General features: G+C 51.4%; 1 protein-coding gene across 11 annotated transcripts in view; it reads right to left on the reverse strand.

Annotated features, from left to right (window-relative positions):
- LOC137430068 (acetyl-CoA carboxylase 1) overlaps positions 1-20,685 on the reverse strand; it is a 763,460-nt gene that overhangs the window by 347,048 nt on the left and 395,727 nt on the right. For 2 of the 11 annotated variants that reach the window (XR_013623831.1, XM_078780165.1), the window contains exons 1-2: positions 12,110-12,244; positions 958-1,203 (exon numbers count right to left, since the gene is read on the reverse strand). The exons of 1 other annotated variant lie outside the window; for it this stretch is intronic. Coding sequence is in view for 9 of the 10 variants with exons in the window: in XM_078780165.1 (XP_078636291.1) it covers positions 958-1,193 (236 nt within the window). In the remaining variant the exon portion in view is untranslated. Of the gene's footprint in view, positions 1-957; positions 1,204-11,937; positions 12,385-20,685 lie in introns of those variants that run through there. 8 more of the 11 variants (XM_078780162.1, XM_068120583.2, XM_078780159.1 and 5 more) reach the window with 7 other exon arrangements.

Consider the following 20,685-nt stretch of genomic DNA (forward strand, 5'->3'; position numbering starts at 1 on the left):
CACATGAAAGCCCACAGAATCTTGTTTCTCACAGTCCGAGAGTCCTTTAGGTGCTTTTTTGCAAACTCCAAGCGGGCTTTCATGTGTCTTTCACTGAAGAGAGGCTTCCGTCTGGCCACTCTGCCATAAATCGGTGGAGTGAGGCAGTGATAGTTGTCCTTCTGGAAGTTTCCCCCATCTCCACCCAGGATCTCTGGAGCTCAGCCGGAGTGACCATCGGGTTCTTGGTCACCTCTCTTACCAAGGCCCTTCTCCCCCGATTGCTCAGTTTGGCCGGGCGGCCAGCTCTTGGAAGAGTCCTGGTTGTTCCAAACTTCTTCCATTTAAGAATTATGGAGGCCACTGTGCTCTTGGGAACCTTCAATGCAGCAGAATTTTTCTTGTCGGCTTCTCCAAATCTGTGCCTCGACACAATCCTGTCTCTGAGCTCTGCAGGCAGTTCCTTCGACCTCATGGCTTGGTTTTTGCTGTGATATGCATTGTCAGCTGTGAGACCTTATATAGACAGGTGTGTGCCTTTCCAAATCATGTCCAATCAATTGAATTTACTACAGGTGGACTCCAATCAAGGTGTAGAAACATCTCAAAGATGATCAAGAGAAATGGGAGGCACCTGAGCTAAATTTCAAGTGTCATAGCAAAGGGTCTGAATACTTATGTAAATGTGATATTTCAGTTTTTTCTTTTTAATAAATTTGCAAAACTTTCTAAAATCCTGTTTTCTCTTTGTCATTATGGGGTATTGAGTGCAGATTGGTGAGGGAAAAAATGAATTTAAACGATGTCAGCATAAGGCTGCAACATAACAAAATGTGAAAAAAGTGAAGGGGTCTGAATACTTTCTGAATGCACTGTGTTGAAGAAAGATTATATCAGAGACTGAGTAACAACTAAACCAATGGTGCATAAGGACAGTTTTGTACAGATGGAAAGGAAGAGATGACAAAGCTTATTTACCGCATCTCAATGTGATTCGCGCTGGTCGTCTGAAAAGCAACATGCTTGGTTTCAGGCATTGGCTTGCCGGAGCAGTCTCCATTGAGCTTATCGGGCAGTTCTCCATTAGTCTCTTCATCCTCATCTGACGTGCCAATCGTGAAGGCAGCAGGTACCTCACCATCAACTAAACCATTCTCTATTGACGATTTAGGCTGCTGCGGAGCGACCACATCAACGCTGCTTTCTTTATCCATCGAGCCCAAACTAGAGGATGCAAGAAAACATTGCCATATATAATGAAAATGAGAAAACATCATTCTTAAATGCATCCATTCATCCTCCAAATTAAAATCCAACAAAATATTGGTACACTGTATTAATAACAAATATTTGTCTTGCCTGGAATCATCCACAAGGATAACCAAACACATTTTGATAATGCAGAAAATCGGAGTCCATCTCAACCTACAGCCAAAAACTCTTAACTAAAGACACGAACAGTAAGGGGTTCCTTCCTTCGATTTCAAAATGCAAACAATTACTGTCTCGGGTCTGTCAACACCGAAGGACAGGCCACACCCCGTCCGACGACGAGGGCCCGGCCGTGCCCCCGCCCACCACCAAGGATTTGGCCACACCCCCATTTGCAGCCAAGGGTTTGACCGCACCACTGTCAAGGGCCGGGCTCTGCCAACGGCCGGACCATGCTCGCGGCGCCGCTTCCGCCGACGGCAGGGTCACGCTCGCAGCTCCGCCTCCACAACCGACAGCAGGGCCATGCTTGGGGCGCCGCCTCAGCCGCCACGGGCCAGGCCACACCAGCAGCTCCGCCTCCACAACCAACAGCAGGACCACGCTTGAGGCGCCGCCTCTACCGCCATGGGCAGGGCCACGCTCGCGGCTCTGCCTCCGCCGCCGCCAGCAGGGCCACACTTGAGGCGCCGCCTCTACTGCCATGGGCAGGGCCACGCTCGCGGCTCTGCCTCCGCCACCGCCAGCAGGGCCACGCTTGAGGTGCCGCCTCTACCGCCATGGGCAGGGCCACGCTCGCGGCTCTGCCTCCACCGCCGCCAGCCGGGCCACGCTCGTGGCTCCGCCTCCACAACCGACAGCAGGACCACGCTTGGGGCGCCGTGTCTGCGGGCCGGGCCATGCTCGCGGCTGCGCCCCGCCCGGGCCATGCTCGCGGCTCCGCCCCCGCCGGCTGGGCCACACTCGCGGATCCGCCTCCACCACCAGCAGCAGGGCTATACTCACAGATCCGCCTTCGCCACCGGGCCACATTCGATGTTCCGCCGCCACCGGCCGGGCCACGCTCGATGCTCCGCCTCCACCGCCGACATCAGGGCCATGATCACGGTGCCGCCTTCGCCAACAGCAGGGCTATGCTTGCGGCGCCGCCCTCCACTGATGGCTGGCCACGCTCGCGCCTCTGCCTCAACTGACGGCCCGCCATTGGTGCAGAGGCATCGCAGACGGCTGGGCTGCCGTCACGTCACCACTGCCGCCGGCCGCGCCACGCTCACGGCTCCACATCCGCCGGCCAGGCCACACTCGCGGATCCACCTCCACCGCCGACAGCAGGGCCACATCCGCCAACAGCAGGACAATGATCACGGTGCCGCCTTCACCAACAGCAGGGCTATGCTTGCGGCGCCACCTCCTCCGCCTCCCCTAGTGGCGGGCCACGCTCGTGTCGCCGCCCTCCACTGATGGCTGGCCACGCTCGCGCCTCTGCCTCAACTGACGGCCCGCCATTGGTGCAGAGGCATCGCAGACGGCTGGGCTGCCGTCACGTCGCCACTGCCGCCGGCCGCGCCACGCTCACGGCTCCACATCCGCCGGCCAGGCCACACTCGCGGATCCACCTCCACCGCCAACAGCAGGGCTATACTCACGGCTCCGCCTCCGCCACCACCGGCCGGACCATGCTCGATGCTCCGCCTCCACTACCGACAGCAGGGCGATGCTCACGGTGCCGTCTCCGCCGACAGCAGGGCTAGGCTTGCGGAGCCTCCTCCGCCAATGGCCGCGCCGCGCTCGCGACTCCGCCTCCTCCCCTGGTGTTGGGCCACACTCGTGTCGCCGCCCTCCGCTGATGGCTGGCCACGCTCACGCATCCGCCTCAACTGACGGCCCGGCCATTGGTGCAGAGGCGTCATCGACGGCTGGGCTACCGTCGTGTCCCACTTACCGCGAATGGCTGGGCCACCGTCATGTCCCTACTGCCGCTGATAACCAGTGACACCTCGTCGCGGCAGACAACCAAGACGCACTCATGTTGCCGCAGACAATCATGTCACACTCATGTCGCTGCAGGCAACCACGTCGCACTCATGCCACCGCAGGCAACCATGTCACACTCATGTCGCCGCAGGCAACCACGCCGCACCCCCGTTGCCGCAGGCAACCATGCCGCACCCCCATTGCCACAGACAACCACGTCGCACCCCCGTTGCCACAGACAACCACGTCGCACCCCCGTTGCCACAGACAACCACGTCGCACCCCCGTTGCCACAGACAACCACGTCGCACCCCCGTTTCCACAGACAACCGCGTCGCACCCCGGTTTCCACAGACAACCGCGTCGCACCCCCCTTACCACAGACAACCACGTCGCACCCCCGTTACCACAGACAACCACGTCGCACCCCCGTTTCCACAGACAACCACGTCGCACCCCCGTTTCCACAGACAACCACGTCGCACCCCCGTTTCCACAGACAACCACGTCGCACCCCCGTTTCCACAGACAACCACGTCGCACCCCCGTTTCCACAGACAACCACGTCGCACCCCCTTTTCCACAGACAACCACGTCGCATCCCCGTTTCCACAGACAACCATGTCGCACCCTCGTTGCACCCCCATTGCCAGTGACAACCAAGGCACGTTCCTGTTGCTAGTGACAACCAAGGCACACTCCTGTTGCTAATGACAACCAAGGCACATTCCTGTTGCTACTGACAACCAAGGCACACTCCCGTTGCCACTGACAACCAAAGCACACTCCCGTTGCCACTGACAACCAAGGCACACTCCCGTTGCTAGTGATAACCAAGGCACACTCCCGTTGCCACTGACAACCAAAGCACACTCCCGTTGCCACTGACAACCAAAGCACATTCCCGTTGCCATTGACAACCAAAGCACACTCCTGTTGCTAATGACAACCAAGGCACACTCCTATTGCCACTGACAACCAAGGCACACTCCCGTTGCTAGTGACAACCAAGGCACACTCCAGTTGCCAGTGATAACCAAGGCACATTCCCGTTGCCAGTGACAACCAATGCACACTCCCATTGCCAGTTACAACCAAGGCACACTCCCGTTGCTAGTGACAACCAAGGCAAACTCCCGTTTCTAGTGACAACCAAGGCACACTCCTATTGCCACTGACAACCAAGGCACACTCCTCTTGCCACTTACAACCAAGGCACCCTCCCGTTGCCACTGACAACCAAGGCACACCCCCGTTTCCACAGACAACCACGTCGCACCCCCGTTTCCACAGACAACCACGTCGCACCCCTGTTTCCACAGACAACCACGTCGCACCCCCGTTTCCACAGACAACCATGTCGCACCCTCGTTGCAACCCCATTGCCAGTGACAACCAAGGCACATTCCTGTTGCTAGTGACAACCAAGGCACATTCCTGTTGCTAGTGACAACCAAGGCACACTCCTGTTGCTAGTGACAACCAAGGCACACTCCCGTTGCCACTGACAACCACGGCACACTCCCGTTGCCACTGACAACCAAGGCACACTCCTGTTGCCACTGACAACCAAGGCACACTCCTATTGCCACTGACAACCAAGGCACACTCCCGTTGCTAGTGACAACCAAGGCACACTCCAGTTGCCAGTGATAACCAAGGCACATTCCCGTTGCCAGTGACAACCAATGCACACTCCCATTGCCAGTGACAACCAAGGCACACTCCCGTTGCTAGTGACAACCAAGGCAAACTCCCGTTTCTCGTGACAACCAAGGCACACTCCTATTGCCACTGACAACCAAGGCACACTCCTCTTGCCACTTACAACCAAGGCACCCTCCCGTTGCCACTGACAACCAAGGCACACTCCCATTGCCACTGACAACCAAGGTACACTCCCGTTGCCACTGACAACCAAGGCACACTCCCGTTGCCTCTGACAACCAAGGTACATTCCTGTTGCCAGTGACAACCAAGGCACACTCCCATTGCCTCTGACAACCAAGGTACATTCCTGCTGCCAGTGACAACCAAGGCACACTCCCATTGCCACTGACAACCAAGGCACACTCCCGTTGCCACTGACAACCAAGGCACACTCCCGTTGCCACTGACAACCAAGGAACACTCCCGTTGCCACTGACAACCAAGGCACACTCCCCTTGCCGCTGACAACCAAGGCACACTCCTCTTGCCGCTGACAACCAAGGCACACTCCCGTTGCCACTGACAACCAAGGCACACTCCTCTTGCCGCTGACAACCAAGGCACACTCCAGTTGCCAGTGACAACCAAGGTACATTCCCGTTGCCTCTGACAACTAAGGCACACTCCCGTTGCCAGTGACAACCAAGGTACATTCCTGTTGCCAGTGACAACCAAGGCATACTCCTGTTGCCACTGACAGCCAAGGTACATTCCCGTTGCCATTGACAACCAAGGCACACTCCCGTTGCCACTGACAACCAAGGCACACTCCTGTTGCTAATGACAACCAAGGCACATTCCTGTTGCTACTGACAACCAAGGCACACTCCCGTTGCGAGTGATAACCAAGGCACATTCCCGTTGCTAGTGACAACCAAGGCACATTCCCATTGCCAGTGACAACCAAGGTACATTCCGATTGCCAGTGACAACCAATGCACACTCCCGTTGCTAGTGACAATCAAGGCACACTCCCGTTGCTAGTGACAACCAAGGCACACTCCCGTTGCTAGTGACAACCAAGGCACACTCCCGTTGCTAGTGACAATCAAGGCACACTCCCGTTGCTAGTGACAATCAAGGCACACTCCCGTTGCTAGTGACAACCAAGGCAAACTCCCGTTTCTAGTGACAACCAAGGCACACTCCTCTTGCCACTGACAACCAAGGCACACTCCCATTGCCACTGACAACCAAGGCACACTCCCATTGCCACTGACAACCAAGGTACACTCCCGTTGCCACTGACAACCAAGGCACACTCCCGTTGCCACTGACAACCAAGGCACACTCCCGTTGCCAGTGACAACCAAGGCACACTCCCGTTGCCAGTGACAACCAAGGCACACTCCCGTTGCCTCTGACAACCAAGGCACACTCCCCTTGCCACTGACAACCAAGGCACACTCCCGTTGCCTCTGACAACCAAGGCACACTCCCGTTGCCTCTGACAACCAAGGCACACTCCCGTTGCCACTGACAACCAAGGCACACTCCCCTTGCCACTGACAACCAAGGCACACTCCCGTTGCCTCTGACAACCAAGGCACACTCCCGTTGCCTCTGACAACCAAGGCACACTCCCGTTGCCTCTGACAACCAATGGCACACTCCCGTTGCCTCTGACAACCAAGGTACATTCCTGTTGCAAGTGACAACCAAGGCATACTCCTGTTGCCAGTGACAACCAAGGTACATTCCTGTTGCAAGTGACAACCAAGGCATACTCCTGTTGCCAGTGACAACCAAGGTACATTCCTGTTGCTAGTGACAACCAAGATACATTCCTGTTGCCAGTGACAACCAAGGTACATTCTTGTTGCTTGTGACAACCAAGGCATACTCCTGTTGCCAGTGACAACCAAGGTACATTCCTGTTGCCAGTGACAACCAAGGTACATTCCTGTTGCCAGTGACAACCAAGGCATACTCCTGTTGCCAGTGACAACCAAGGCACATTCCTGTTGCCACTGACAACCAAAGCACACTCCCGTTGCTAGTGACAACCAAGGCACACTCCCATTGCCTCTGACAACCAAGGCACATTCATGTTGCCACTGACAACCAATTGCCACTGACAACCAAAGCACACTCCCGTTGCCAGTGACAACCAAGGCACACTCCCGTTGCCACTGACAACCAAAGCACACTCCCGTTGCCAGTGACACCCAAGGCACACTCCCGTTGCCACTGACAACCAAGGCACACTCCCCTTGCCGCTGACAACCAAGGCACACTCCCCTTGCCGCTGACAACCAAGGCACACTCCCGTTGCCTCTGACAACCAAGGCACACTCCCGTTGCCAGTGACAACCAAGGCACACTCCCGTTGCCTCTGACAACCAAGGCACACTCCCGTTGCCAGTGACAACCAAGGCACACTCCCGTTGCCAGTGACAACCAAGGCACATTCCCGTTGCCTCTGACAACCAAGGCACACTCCCGTTGCCAGTGACAACCAAGGTACATTCCTGTTGCCAGTGACAACCAAGGCATACTCCTGTTGCCAGTGACAACCAAGGCATACTCCTGTTGCCACTGACAGCCAAGGTACATTCCCGTTGCCATTGACAACCAAGGCACACTCCCGTTGCCACTGACAACCAAGGCACACTCCCGTTGCCACTGACAACCAAGGCACACTCCCATTGCCACTGACAACCAAGGCACACTCCCGTTGCCACTGACAACCAAGGCACACTCCCATTGCCACTGACAACCAAGGCAAACTCCCGTTTCTAGTGACAACCAAGGCACACTCCTATTGCCACTGACAACCAAGGCACACTCCTATTGCCACTGACAACCAAGGCACACTCCCATTGCCACTGACAACCAAGGCACACTCCCATTGCCACTGACAACCAAGGTACACTCCCGTTGCCACTGACAACCAAGGTACATTCCTGTTGCCAGTGACAACCAAGGCACACTCCCATTGCCACTGACAACCAAGGCACACTCCCGTTGCCACTGACAACCAAGGCACACTCCCGTTGCCTCTGACAACCAAGGCACACTCCCGTTGCCTCTGACAACCAAGGCACACTCCCGTTGCCTCTGACAACCAAGGCACACTCCCGTTGCCTCTGACAACCAATGGCACACTCCCGTTGCCTCTGACAACCAAGGTACATTCCTGTTGCCAGTGACAACCAAGGCATACTCCTGTTGCCAGTGACAACCAAGGTACATTCCTGTTGCTAGTGACAACCAAGGCATACTCCTGTTGCCAGTGACAACCAAGGTACATTCCTGTTGCGAGTGACAACCAAGATACATTCCTGTTGCCAGTGACAACCAAGGTACATTCTTGTTGCTTGTGACAACCAAGGCATACTCCTGTTGCCAGTGACAACCAAGGTACATTCCTGTTGCCAGTGACAACCAAGGTACATTCCTGTTGCCAGTGACAACCAAGGCACATTCCTGTTGCCAGTGACAACCAAGGCACACTCCCGTTGCTAGTGACAACCAAGGCACACTCCCATTGCCTCTGACAACCAAGGCACATTCATGTTGCCACTGACAACCAAAGCACACTCCCGTTGCCAGTGACAACCAAGGCACACTCCCGTTGACACTGACAACCAAGGCACACTCCCGTTGACACTGACAACCAAAGCACACTCCCGTTGCCAGTGACACCCAAGGCACACTCCCGTTGCCACTGACAACCAAGGCACACTCCCGTTGCCACTGACAACCAAGGCACACTCCCCTTGCCGCTGACAACCAAGGCACACTCCCCTTGCCGCTGACAACCAAGGCACACTCCCCTTGCCGCTGACAACCAAGGCACACTCCCGTTGCCTCTGACAACCAAGGCACACTCCCGTTGCCAGTGACAACCAAGGCACATTCCCGTTGCCTCTGACAACCAAGGCACACTCCCGTTGCCAGTGACAACCAAGGTACATTCCTGTTGCCAGTGACAACCAAGGCATACTCCTGTTGCCACTGACAGCCAAGGTACATTCCCGTTGCCATTGACAACCAAAGCACACTCCCATTGCCACTGACAACCAAGGCACACTCCCGTTGCCACTGACAACCAAGGCACACTCCCGTTGCCACTGACAACCAAGGCACACTCCCGTTGCCACTGACAACCACGGCACACTCCCATTGCCGTTGACAACCAAGGCACACTCCCGTTGCCACTGACAACCAAGGCACTCTCCCGTTGCCACTGACAACCAAGGCACTCTCCCGTTGCTAGTGACAACCAAGGCAAACTCCCGTTTCTAGTGACAACCAAGGCACACTCCTATTGCCACTGACAACCAAGGCACACTCCCATTGCCTCTGACAACCAAGGCACACTCCCATTGCCACTGACAACCAAGGCACACTCCCATTGCCACTGACAACCAAGGTACACTCCCGTTGCCACTGACAACCAAGGTACATTCCTGTTGCCAGTGACAACCAAGGCACACTCCCATTGCCTCTGACAACCAAGGTACATTCCTGCTGCCAGTGACAACCAAGGCACACTCCCATTGCCACTGACAACCAAGGCACACTCCCGTTGCCACTGACAACCAAGGCACACTCCCGTTGCCACTGCCAACCAAGGCACACTCCCCTTGCCACTGACAACCAAGGCACACTCCCGTTGCCTCTGACAACCAAGGCACACTCCCGTTGCCTCTGACAACCAATGGCACACTCCCGTTGCCTCTGACAACCAAGGTACATTCCTGTTGCCAGTGACAACCAAGGCATACTCCTGTTGCCAGTGACAACCAAGGCATACTCCTGTTGCCAGTGACAACCAAGGTACATTCCTGTTGCTAGTGACAACCAAGGCATACTCCTGTTGCCAGTGACAACCAAGGTACATTCCTGTTGCTAGTGACAACCAAGATACATTCCTGTTGCCAGTGACAACCAAGGTACATTCTTGTTGCTTGTGACAACCAAGGCATACTCCTGTTGCCAGTGACAACCAAGGTACATTCCTGTTGCCAGTGACAACCAAGGCATACTCCTGTTGCCAGTGACAACCAAGGTACATTCCTGTTGCCAGTGACAACAAAGGCATACTCCTGTTGCCAGTGACAACCAAGGCACATTCCTGTTGCCACTGACAACCAAAGCACACTCCCGTTGCTAGTGACAACCAAGGCACACTCCCATTGCCTCTGACAACCAAGGCACATTCATGTTGCCACTGACAACCAAAGCACACTCCCGTTGCCAGGGACAACCAAGGCACACTCCCGTTGCCACTGACAACCAAAGCACACTCCCGTTGCCAGTGACACCCAAGGCACACTCCCGTTGCCACTGACAACCAAGGCACACTCCCGTTGCCACTGACAACCAAGGCACACTCCCCTTGCCGCTGACAACCAAGGCACACTCCCCTTGCCGCTGACAACCAAGGCACACTCCCGTTGCCTCTGACAACCAAGGCACACTCCCGTTGCCAGTGACAACCAAGGCACACTCCCGTTGCCTCAGACAACCAAGGCACACTCCCGTTGCCAGTGACAACCAAGGCACATTCCCGTTGCCTCTGACAACCAAGGCACACTCCCGTTGCCAGTGACAACCAAGGTACATTCCTGTTGCCAGTGACAACCAAGGCATACTCCTGTTGCCACTGACAGCCAAGGTACATTCCCGTTGCCATTGACAACCAAAGCACACTCCCATTGCCACTGACAACCAAGGCACACTCCCGTTGCCACTCACAACCAAGGCACACTCCCGTTGCCACTGACAACCAAGGCACACTCCCGTTGCCACTGACAACCAAGGCACACTCCCGTTGCCACTGACAACCAAGGCACACTCCCGTTGCCACTGACAACCAAGGCACACTCCCGTTGCCACTGACAACCAAGGCACTCTCCCGTTGCCACTGACAACCAAGGCACACTCCCGTTGCCACTGACAACCAAGGCACACTCCCGTTGCCACTGACAACCAAGGCACACTCCCGTTGCCACTGACAACCAAGGCACACTCCCGTTGCCACTGACAACCAAGGCACACTCCCGTTGCCTCTGACAACCAAAGCACACTCCCGTTGCCACTGACAACCAAGGTACACTCCCGTTGCCACTGACAACCAAGGTACACTCCCGTTGCCACTGACAACCAAGGTACACTCCCGTTGCCACTGACAACCAAGGCACACTCCCGTTGCCACTGACAACCAAGGCACACTCCAGTTGCCACTCACAACCAAGGCACACTCCCGTTGCCACTGACAACCAAGGCACACTCCCGTTGCCACTGACAACCAAGGCACACTCCCGTTGCCACTGACAACCAAGGCACATTCCCGTTGCTACTGACAACCAAGGCACTCTCCCGTTGCCACTGACAACCAAGGCACACTCCCGTTGCCACTGACAACCAAGGCACACTCCCGTTGCCACTGACAACCAAGGCAGTCTCCCGTTGCTACTGACAACGAGCTTACAATCCCATCCATTACGATTCTGACAGCAGTTCAAACTAATATTCGTTGCTATCGACAACCGGTTACTAATGCTGGGAAAGTCAGGATAACTCGTCACAATTTTGTTCCTTCACAGATCCAACTGTGAAACGCTCGTTCGCTCGCTACTAGTACTACCATTAACCTGCGTTACCTTTTCTCATTCATCCGTTCATACCTGCAACGCGCTTTGCAAGACCAGTCTTACTAAAGTGCAAGACGTGTAAAAGCCCTGTACCCTCCTTCGTTTATCAAAATATCTTTCCCAACTGCTCCACCATTTTAAACTTGCAAACTCCAAAACAGATGAGATATCAGGTCAAAATGTTCAAACATATTTATATCAACCTGTACACGCACTTTCATGTATGTACCTTAATCAAACACCATTGCAGCGAAGCAGCATGTTAATTAAATAAATAGAATAAAACAATCAGCCAGAGCACATTGACGAGGTGGGCTACAGGTACAGGTAATGGACGCTTTACCCCAAACCGAGACCAAAGACCTCTCTTCCTCCCAGCAAACACCAAAACAAAGACCCGGTGAAGGCCACACGGACAGCACGGATGTCGAACACTCTGACAGGAACGTACGGGTACCTGCGTGCACCTAAAACAGCACAGCGGAAGGCGTGACCCCTGGCAATGGATGAAATCGGCGTTTATGGAGCGGACGGGAAGATGTCCACGAAAGAGTGGGATTTTGGAACGCTACCGTTTATAAAAACAATGGTGCAGACATCGCCGCGTCCGCCCTCTCACCCTGGCTCACCGCCAAAGGTTGTGGAGACCCGTCCACCAACAGTGAAGCACCCTATAAGACAGCTTGAATGGGTTAACGTGTCCGAAAAGCTGAATGGGTCATAAAGCCCCCCAGAGAAATTAGTCAAAAATCACCCCAACACCGTCAGCCTCGCTCCTGCTGCTTCCCTTCACCAACTTCCTGCCTCAGTTCCGCATGTCACGTCGCTTGAGACGACAAACGAAGCACAATATGAACCCCAAGTACAACGCCGATTCCATTTGCCAGGTCTGCTTGAACACCATGAGGTTACTCCAGGTCGTTTACATTGCCCACGCCCTCTTTTCCACATAGCTCCGCCCTCACTGCCCACGACCGCAGAGTTTCCGCCCATTTAACTAACGCGCGGCCCTCATTGGCTGTCGCTCGTGGGCGAAACCAATTAGGATGCGCCGAAGGAAGGACGCCATTCCCACCGTGTAGCGCGACTTTCGGGTGGCGTGATGGAGGAGGTGGGACGACGTGGTGGCGGCGGTGCTCCTGACGCGTTTGTTTGGGCGTGACAATAAATTATTTACGGCGCGGCGAATTCGCGATTTTCGGTTTCCTGTCCCTTTTCTTGTCTCGAATAAAAATCCCTGAGATAAAGATACCGAAACAGCGGAAGACGTGGGAATGATTGGCAGGGCTGATTGATACACGAGTGGTGATTGGTGAGGGTGAGGTCTGTGGAGGGGTCTCAAAAGGTGAATGTGAATCATGTGATGCCCGTATTCGTTCATTTTTCACCCGACAACTTCACCTCCCCACCCCCCCCCCCCCCCCCCATGCCTCTGATGCAGTGCCCCTGTTACGAGTAAGCTGGTGTTCATTTTGCCGACCTCGGAAGGTAAGGGCAGACATTTTGGATATGGCCAAGGTGTCGGCGAGAGCTTGCCTACTCTTTGCGAAGGACATGGAAGGATCTTTCACGTCTATCCGATTGAAGGGAAAGACATTGATGTCTCGCCCAGCCTGCGACACACCTGGATGGCAGGTTGAAGCTGGGCGGAGATTCAAACCAAAGTTAGACCACTCAGAACCTTTCGACCATCCTGCTAGCCCTCGTCACCTTGCTCTTCCATGAGCCTCGACCCTATAGAGGGGAAAACGCAATCCAGTGGACAGATTAATTCAGTTCCACTGACAGATGCAGACCAGACAAATCCAGTGGACAAAGTCGAAAACATGACCCAGATGTGAAGTTAATGTTTTATTTTTCGAGGCAGGGTTACTATAAGACACATATCGGGCTGACAATGACACCACTAACATGCAAATGGTGTGTACACAAGGCCATCAGAGCAATGACATAGCCTTGAACCCTGTAGTGTCTGCACCCCATTGCTCAAATAACACCAGTGCGTGAGCAGAAATTGAAATCCTGGCACCGGTATTAATAAATTCTGGATCATTGACAATTCCAAACCTGTAATCGACAGTATCTTCAACATTAATAACAAGTAAGCTTCATCGCAAAGTAAGTGAAAGGCCCTCGGAGTTAGCTTCATCGCAGGAGATTCGAATGATTCTGAAAGCTTTGGTTTTTACAGCGTGAAGCCGAGCTAGGTGTGAGGCAGGAGCACCAGCCCAAAGGGGAGAGCAGTATTCCATTGAGCTGCGGATGAAAGCTTTGTATGTGGTGAGGAGCTCAGGTTGATTCAGTGACCCAATATGCAAATTCTTAAAATTTCAGGTCAAGCAGATGAATTTTTTTTTTTTTTTTTTGTATACAAGATCGAGGCTCGTGAAAGAGCTAACATTAATGACAAAAAAAGTCAAACCGACACACAAAACACAAAATAAGGGGAGCGGTAGACAAGATGGGGAGAGAGGGGGAAGGACACAAAACAACATTTGAAAGTAGGGACATCGAGAGAACTGTGGGAAGGAGAGGGCTTGGGGGGAGGTGGGAGAGGTATAAAACATATGAACACCAAGGACTTCCAGGAAAGAAGTCGGAATTTCAAAAAAAGTGTATCTGGGGTGAATTATCGGGGGTAGGAAAGATCAAGGTTTTGGATGGGGGAAGATAAGAGATGGTGGTGAACAGCTGTTTTAAAGACCTGGAGGGAGGAGTGGGATTGAAGGGAGTGGCGGAGTTTGTTCCAGAGGCGGGAGAAAAGAGGAATGAAAAAGTGAAGGTGAGCAGAGAGCCTGGATTTTGGCAGTTTAACCATAAGAGGGTTGCTGGCAGATCTTGTGCTACCTGTAGGAATATTTGGGGGACAGAGCACAGGGAGAGCTGGGGGAGCAAGGCCGGAGAGTAATCGGTAGAAGATTGGTTGTCTATTGATGTGGATCCATGATCGAGGTTGTGGATCTGCTGCTGTGGGTTGTCTATTGATGTGGACCCATGATCGAGGTTGTGGATCTGCTGCTGTGGGTTGTCTATTGATGTGGATCCATGATCGAGGTTGTGGATCTGCTGATGTGGGTAGTCTATTGATGTGGATCCATGACCGAGGTTGTGGGTCCGCCGTTTGGAGAGGTCCTGGACTGAAAGGATTGAAACCTCGAGGAAAAACGGTGCCCAGCTGACGGTCCGTGCAGTCGGGAAATCAGTCAATTGCTTACAGTTTAAGGTTCTTCCTTTAGATAAGGAAACTTTATTTTGAGGTTTACAATTTAAATGAAGTTGAATATCAGATGTTGTGAAAATTAACATCACTTACAGCAATCCTTTGTAATACATTGTAGTTTAGGAACAACCAATACTGTCCAAGTAATTCAGTGTGTGTGTGTCGTTGGTTGTTATGGCCATATGCGTGTTTCAGAAGGTGGAACAGAGTCCTCCCAGGTCTTGAAGTATCCACCTCCGTTTCAGTAAAGGATCATGATTCATGGACGAGAGAGAGAGAGAGAGACAGAGACAGAGAGAGAGAGAGAGAGAGAGAGAGACTTGACTTTTGTGTCCTTTTATTATAAACAATGTAAAGCCATTTCACAAGCAGTTGTAAAAAAACACATTTCACAAAGCAGTTGTAAAAATAAAAATAAAAACACAGCAACCAGTTTAAAGAAATTGCATAAGGATCATGAAGACACCACAAAAAGAGCAAAGGGGTATTTAAAAGAAAACCAGCAAATATACAAAAATATATATTTTACAAACCAAAGGGGAAGACACAAACAAAACCACAACCAATTTTAAAGGAAACGCTCACGCAAGAGCTATAAATACATCAAGAGCAAATTAAGCGAAAACCTAAGAGAAAGAGAGAGAAATGTATTCAAGGACACAGGAAGAAACATATATGCAAGCAATCAGTTCCAAAGAAAAAAAGTCAAAACAATCAGGAATTATAAAGTAATTACCACTTTTGAATCGTCGACTGAGCACAGAACATTGCCAATACACCACTTTCTCTCAAAAAGTTGGACGTTTCCATTACTGACAAAGAAATCAAATTCTAGCTTGAGTCGTGTTGAGACAAACCCTTTAAAAATAGAAATAGCATCAGAGCCATAGCCGTTATCTATTTTAATTTTCCGAGATTTATATATCGCATATTTTGCAACAGCAACCAAAAAATTGAGAAGAACACCCACATCTCTACATGTGGGCCTGAAAGACACACCAAATATAAACATATGCATATTGAAAGGGAAGGACAGTTGGTGAAAAAGATATTCAAGGAACAAGAAAAGCGATGTCAGTCTACGACACTGTACATAAGCATGAAACAAGTCCTCCTTCTGATCACAGAAAGGACAAGTTTCCGGCAGTGAGCTGTTAATACGGTGGACAAAAATATTGGAGGGAAGCGCCCAGTGTGCTAACCTCCATTGTATGTCCGCTAACACGGACAAAAAAACCTAAAAACCCAAACGAAACCTTAAAAAAAAAAAAAAAAAACATTTCCTTCTCTGTTCTCATTCGTTTATTCATTCTTATTCGTTCGTTCGTTCTTCGACCACGTGTTTCTCCCCCATTTCCCCAGATAGTTTTCACTCATTAACCTTCAATGTTTACACTTTCCCCTCAAGTTATGTATTCCGTCATATTTTATAACAACTTTTTCTTCTTCTTCTTTAAAAGGCTGCTTTCGACTTGCTCACCAAATCAATTCATCCCAAAAAAAATATCCATCTCCTATAGTGCCTTTTTTCTACATTCCCTAAACTCTCCTGCACTCCATCCTCCATCCAGCGTCCTTAAACGTATTTTTAACTCGAAGGTCACAAGAAACTCATTTTGCAATAAATGTTCGTTTCCCATAAATTGTACACTTTCAAAAATCCAATCTCACCCCTCCCCTCCAAATCTTCCCCATAACCCCTCCCCTCCAAATCTTCCCCATCACCCCTCCCCTCCAAATCTACCCCATCACCCATCCCTTTCAAATCTCCCCCCTTGCCCCCTCCCTCCTAAACTACCCCCTCACCCCTCCCCGCCAAGCCGCCCCCTCGCCCCTCCCCTCCTAGACTCCTGCCTCACCCCTCCCCTCCAAATCTCCCCCATATCCCATCCCTTTCAAATCCCTCCCCTTGTCCCTTCCCTCCCAAACTCCCCCCTCACCCCTCCCCTTCAAATCTCCCCACCCTCATTGCTTCTCAATTTCCCCCCTCTCACTCCCCCTCCTCAAAGCGTCCTCCCTGCTTCTTCCCCCTTCAAACTCTCACCTCCATCTCCTCCAACCTTCTGCCTCGCTCTTCCCCCTCCTCAAATAACACCTCATTGTGGCTCACCCAATCACCATCAAACCTTTTGTCCACCCCATCCTTCCCTTTCTCCGAGCTATTCTGAAATCTCTGACACACCTTCAACAGCTCTCCCTACCTCTTCCACCTCTTCCACATCTTACCCTACCCCTCCTCCCCCCTGTTCTGTATCTGATGCTCCCCCTTCCTCTTCATTAACGGTATGGACCTCAAACATCCGGGGCCTTCGTTCAAACTTAACTGATCTCTCCATACAGGTTGCTTCTGTCAAACCAGACGTGATCTGCTTAACAGAAACTTTCCTCCTTTATGATGTCTCTGATTCTATAGTATCTCTCCCGGGCTACTCCCTCCTCCGGTATGATAGACCTGAGCCTCGTCCTGGAGGCGGGGTTGCTATCTTTATCAAAAACTCTCTTCCTCACTCGCCCTTTACTGCACTCTCTCCACCTCACCCCCAGGAATACCTCTGGCTACGGCTTCCCCTTCGCTCCCACCTCTTGTTCATATGTGTGTTGTACCGTCCACCAAACAGTGATGACTCCATCTACATCTCGCTGTCTGATGATATGGACCAACTTCTATCTACTCATCCCAACTCTCTCTTCCTCATATGTGGTGATATCAACTGTCATCATGCCAGTTGGCTGGGTGTGGGTACCTCTCTCACCAGCCATGGCTCCTCAGCAAAGGACTTCTGCGACTCACTGGGACTGACACAATCTGTCAATTTCCCGACCCGGATCTCAGTCAACGGAACATCTTCTCTTCTGGACTTGGTTATGACTAACTTCCCTGAAAATGTCTGCTGCCCTTCTTCTGCTCCGATCGGATCATCTGATCATGTCCTTGTTAAAGTGGACATCTCTCTGACCATCCTCAGGGAGCCTGCTCAGCGTCGACGAGTCTGGCATTTCACTCAGGCCAACTGGCACGGTCTTCAAGCAGCCATCAATCATCTGGACTGGTCTCCCATCTCTACCACCTCTGACATCAACTCATCCTGGGAATTCTTCCAAAGTAAATTGCTCTCTCTCATGCACAGATTTATCCCATCTCGTCTTCAGTTGTCATACCCTTCCTCCCGTCCATGGTACACAGAATCTTGTGGTGAGGCTGTTGCCCAGAAACAACTTGCCTTCGTCTCCTGGAAAGCAAATCCAACGGAAGGAAATCTCATTTCCTTTCACAAAGCCCGAAACAAGTGTGTGTCCACCCTCAGGAGAGCCAGGAAACAATATCTCTCCGTTCTCAAGACCGAACTCTCTTATCTGTCTCCCTCTTCCAAATCCTGGTGGCGTCTGGTCAAATCCGTTTCTGGTGTTTGTTCCCCCTCCATCCCCTCCCTTACCTCAAACGGCTACACAGCTGACTCCGCACGTGAAAAAGCTGAATGCCTCAACTCTGTGTTTGCCTCTAAATCTTGTGTCCCAAACCCATCCCTCTCTGTACCCACCATACCCAGTCGTACCCTGCTGCTCCTGGACTCCGTGTCCTTTCCTCCTGACAAGGTGGAAAAGTTTCTGTCAACCCTCGACTCTGATTCTGCAACTGGACCCGACGGCATCAGCCCACGGGTCCTAAAATCCTGCTCTGCTGCTCTATCTCACCCTCTCTCTGTTCTCTTCACCCTCTCTTTTGCTCAAGGTCAACTGCCATCTGCTTGGAAATCAGCCAACATCACCGCTTTGCACAAAAAAGGTGCAAAAACAGATCCTAGCAACTACAGACCAATCAGCCTTCTCCCAATTATCAGCAAAGTCATGGAATCCATCATTGCTTCGGATATGAAATCTTTCCTCTTCTCCAATGGCTTGATCTCTGATCATCAATTTGGTTTCAGACCAGGTCACTCTACTCTGGACATGCTGCTTCTGCTGTCTCAACAATGGATGGAGGTCCTCAATGCCAAACAGGAAATTAGAGCTGTCTCCCTCGACATATCACGTGCCTTCGACACGGTCTGGCACCCCGCTCTGCTCACCAAACTCTCCTCCTTTGGTATCCATGGAAATCTCCACGCATGGCTGGCGGACTTCCTCTCTAGTCGTCGTCAACGTGTGGCCCTGAATGGGTTTCTCTCATCTCCTCTTCCTGTTCAGGCTGGAGTTTCCCAAGGCAGTGTTCTGGGCCCCGTGCTTTTTCTGGTCTTCATCAATGATCTCTCTGACTCTCGAAAATCCTCTCTATCTCTTTGCTGATGACTCCACTCTCTGCCGCTCCATTCCTCTTCCCTCAGATCGGCAGTCTGCTGCCTCCTCACTCTCTGAAGACCTGGTCAAAATCACAGACTGGTCAAACAAGTGGAACATGTCTTTCAATCCTGACAAATCTCACACTCTTACTATGTCTCTCCGAAAAGATCGACTGGACAACCCTCCCATCTACTTTCTCAACAATCCTCTCCAAGAAGTTCTGTCGCTCAAGATTTTGGGTCTCACTATCTGCCATGATCTTTCTTGGGAAAACCACATTTCCAAGCTGGCCTCCAAAGCCAGTCGCCGACTGGGCATCCTCCGTCGTGCGAAGTCCTTCCTCGGCACACCTGAGCTCCTCACCACATACAAGGCTTTCATCCGCAGCTCAATGGAATACTGTTCTCCCCTATGGGCCGGTGCTCCTGCCTCACACCTAGCTCGGCTTCACGCTGTTGAAACCAAAGCTTTCAGAATTATTGGAATCTCCCGCGGTGAAGCTATCTCTGAGGGCCTTTCACTCACTCACCGCAGGCAGGTAGGAGTAGTGTAATAATGTTGCTTCTGGGACACCTCCGTTTAACATGGGAAATCCCTATCTAATGTCATTTACCCCCTTGTCTTTTTCAAAAATCATAAACACCTCTATTTCTCCCACCCTCATCTTTATGAACCTTTTGTCTGTAGTACCTATCCTTAATGTTGTTCATTAGACCACTCAAACACTACAAATATTTGTTTTCTCTTATAGACCTATCATCCTTCTTCTACATATCATCTGGCAGATTAATCTTTGACCCACTCAAACATTGACCCATTCACTTCCATATTAATTCTTTCCCTCCCTCATTGCCCCTAAAGACCTCTATTTCTCTCACCCTGTTCTTTACGAACCTTCTAACCTTTTGACATGTTATCCTTATTCATTAGACCACTTAAACACCTGTGATCCTTCTGACCTCATGGACCTTTTAACCTTTTACTCTTAATATCATCTGGTGAATATAACCCACTCAAACAACGACCCTACAAATATTTGTTTATGCGTGGGAAATAATTTAATTCTCCTACAACTCTCTTCACCATCTAATATATTAACAAAAAATATGTTTGAGTTTGGTTCTTTATTAAGATATTTTAACTGAGCTAAGATAAAATGGTAAACCTCCCTCAATGTTCTTGTTTGAGCGCCTCCAGTGCCACATACCATTTTTTGGTAAGCTCCGCCCACTTTTTGGTAAACCACACCCATTTTTACTAAGCCCCGCCCACTTTTTGTTAAGCCACGCCCACTTTTGCTAAGCTCCTCCCACTTTTGCTAAGTCCCACCCACTTTATAAACTCTTCAGCATTGTATCATTTCCAGGTAATACATTACATCATTTTCAGGGAATTTCCATCACATCATTTCCAGTTAAGACACGCCCAGGGAATTTCCACAGGAAGACACACCCAGTCCTTATAAAAGGCACCGACCACACAGGCTTTTTCAAACACGCTTTCTGCTTCACTTGAGAATGGACTACTATGCCGAAATGGAATGGGATAACTTTGCTATTCCATGGAGTCCTACTACCTGTGTAGAACTCAACCTTCAGATTGATGAACTGGACTCGAACCTCTTATCAATGGAGGTAAGTTTGTTTATTTATTTATTTATTTATTTAATTTTTTTTTTTTTTTTTTTTTTTTTTTTTTTTAAGATGA

The sequence above is a fragment of the Myxine glutinosa genome, chromosome 6, assembly GCF_964187855.1.
Source record: "Myxine glutinosa chromosome 6, kmMyxGlut1.1, whole genome shotgun sequence".
Lineage (NCBI taxonomy): Eukaryota > Metazoa > Chordata > Myxini > Myxiniformes > Myxinidae > Myxine > Myxine glutinosa.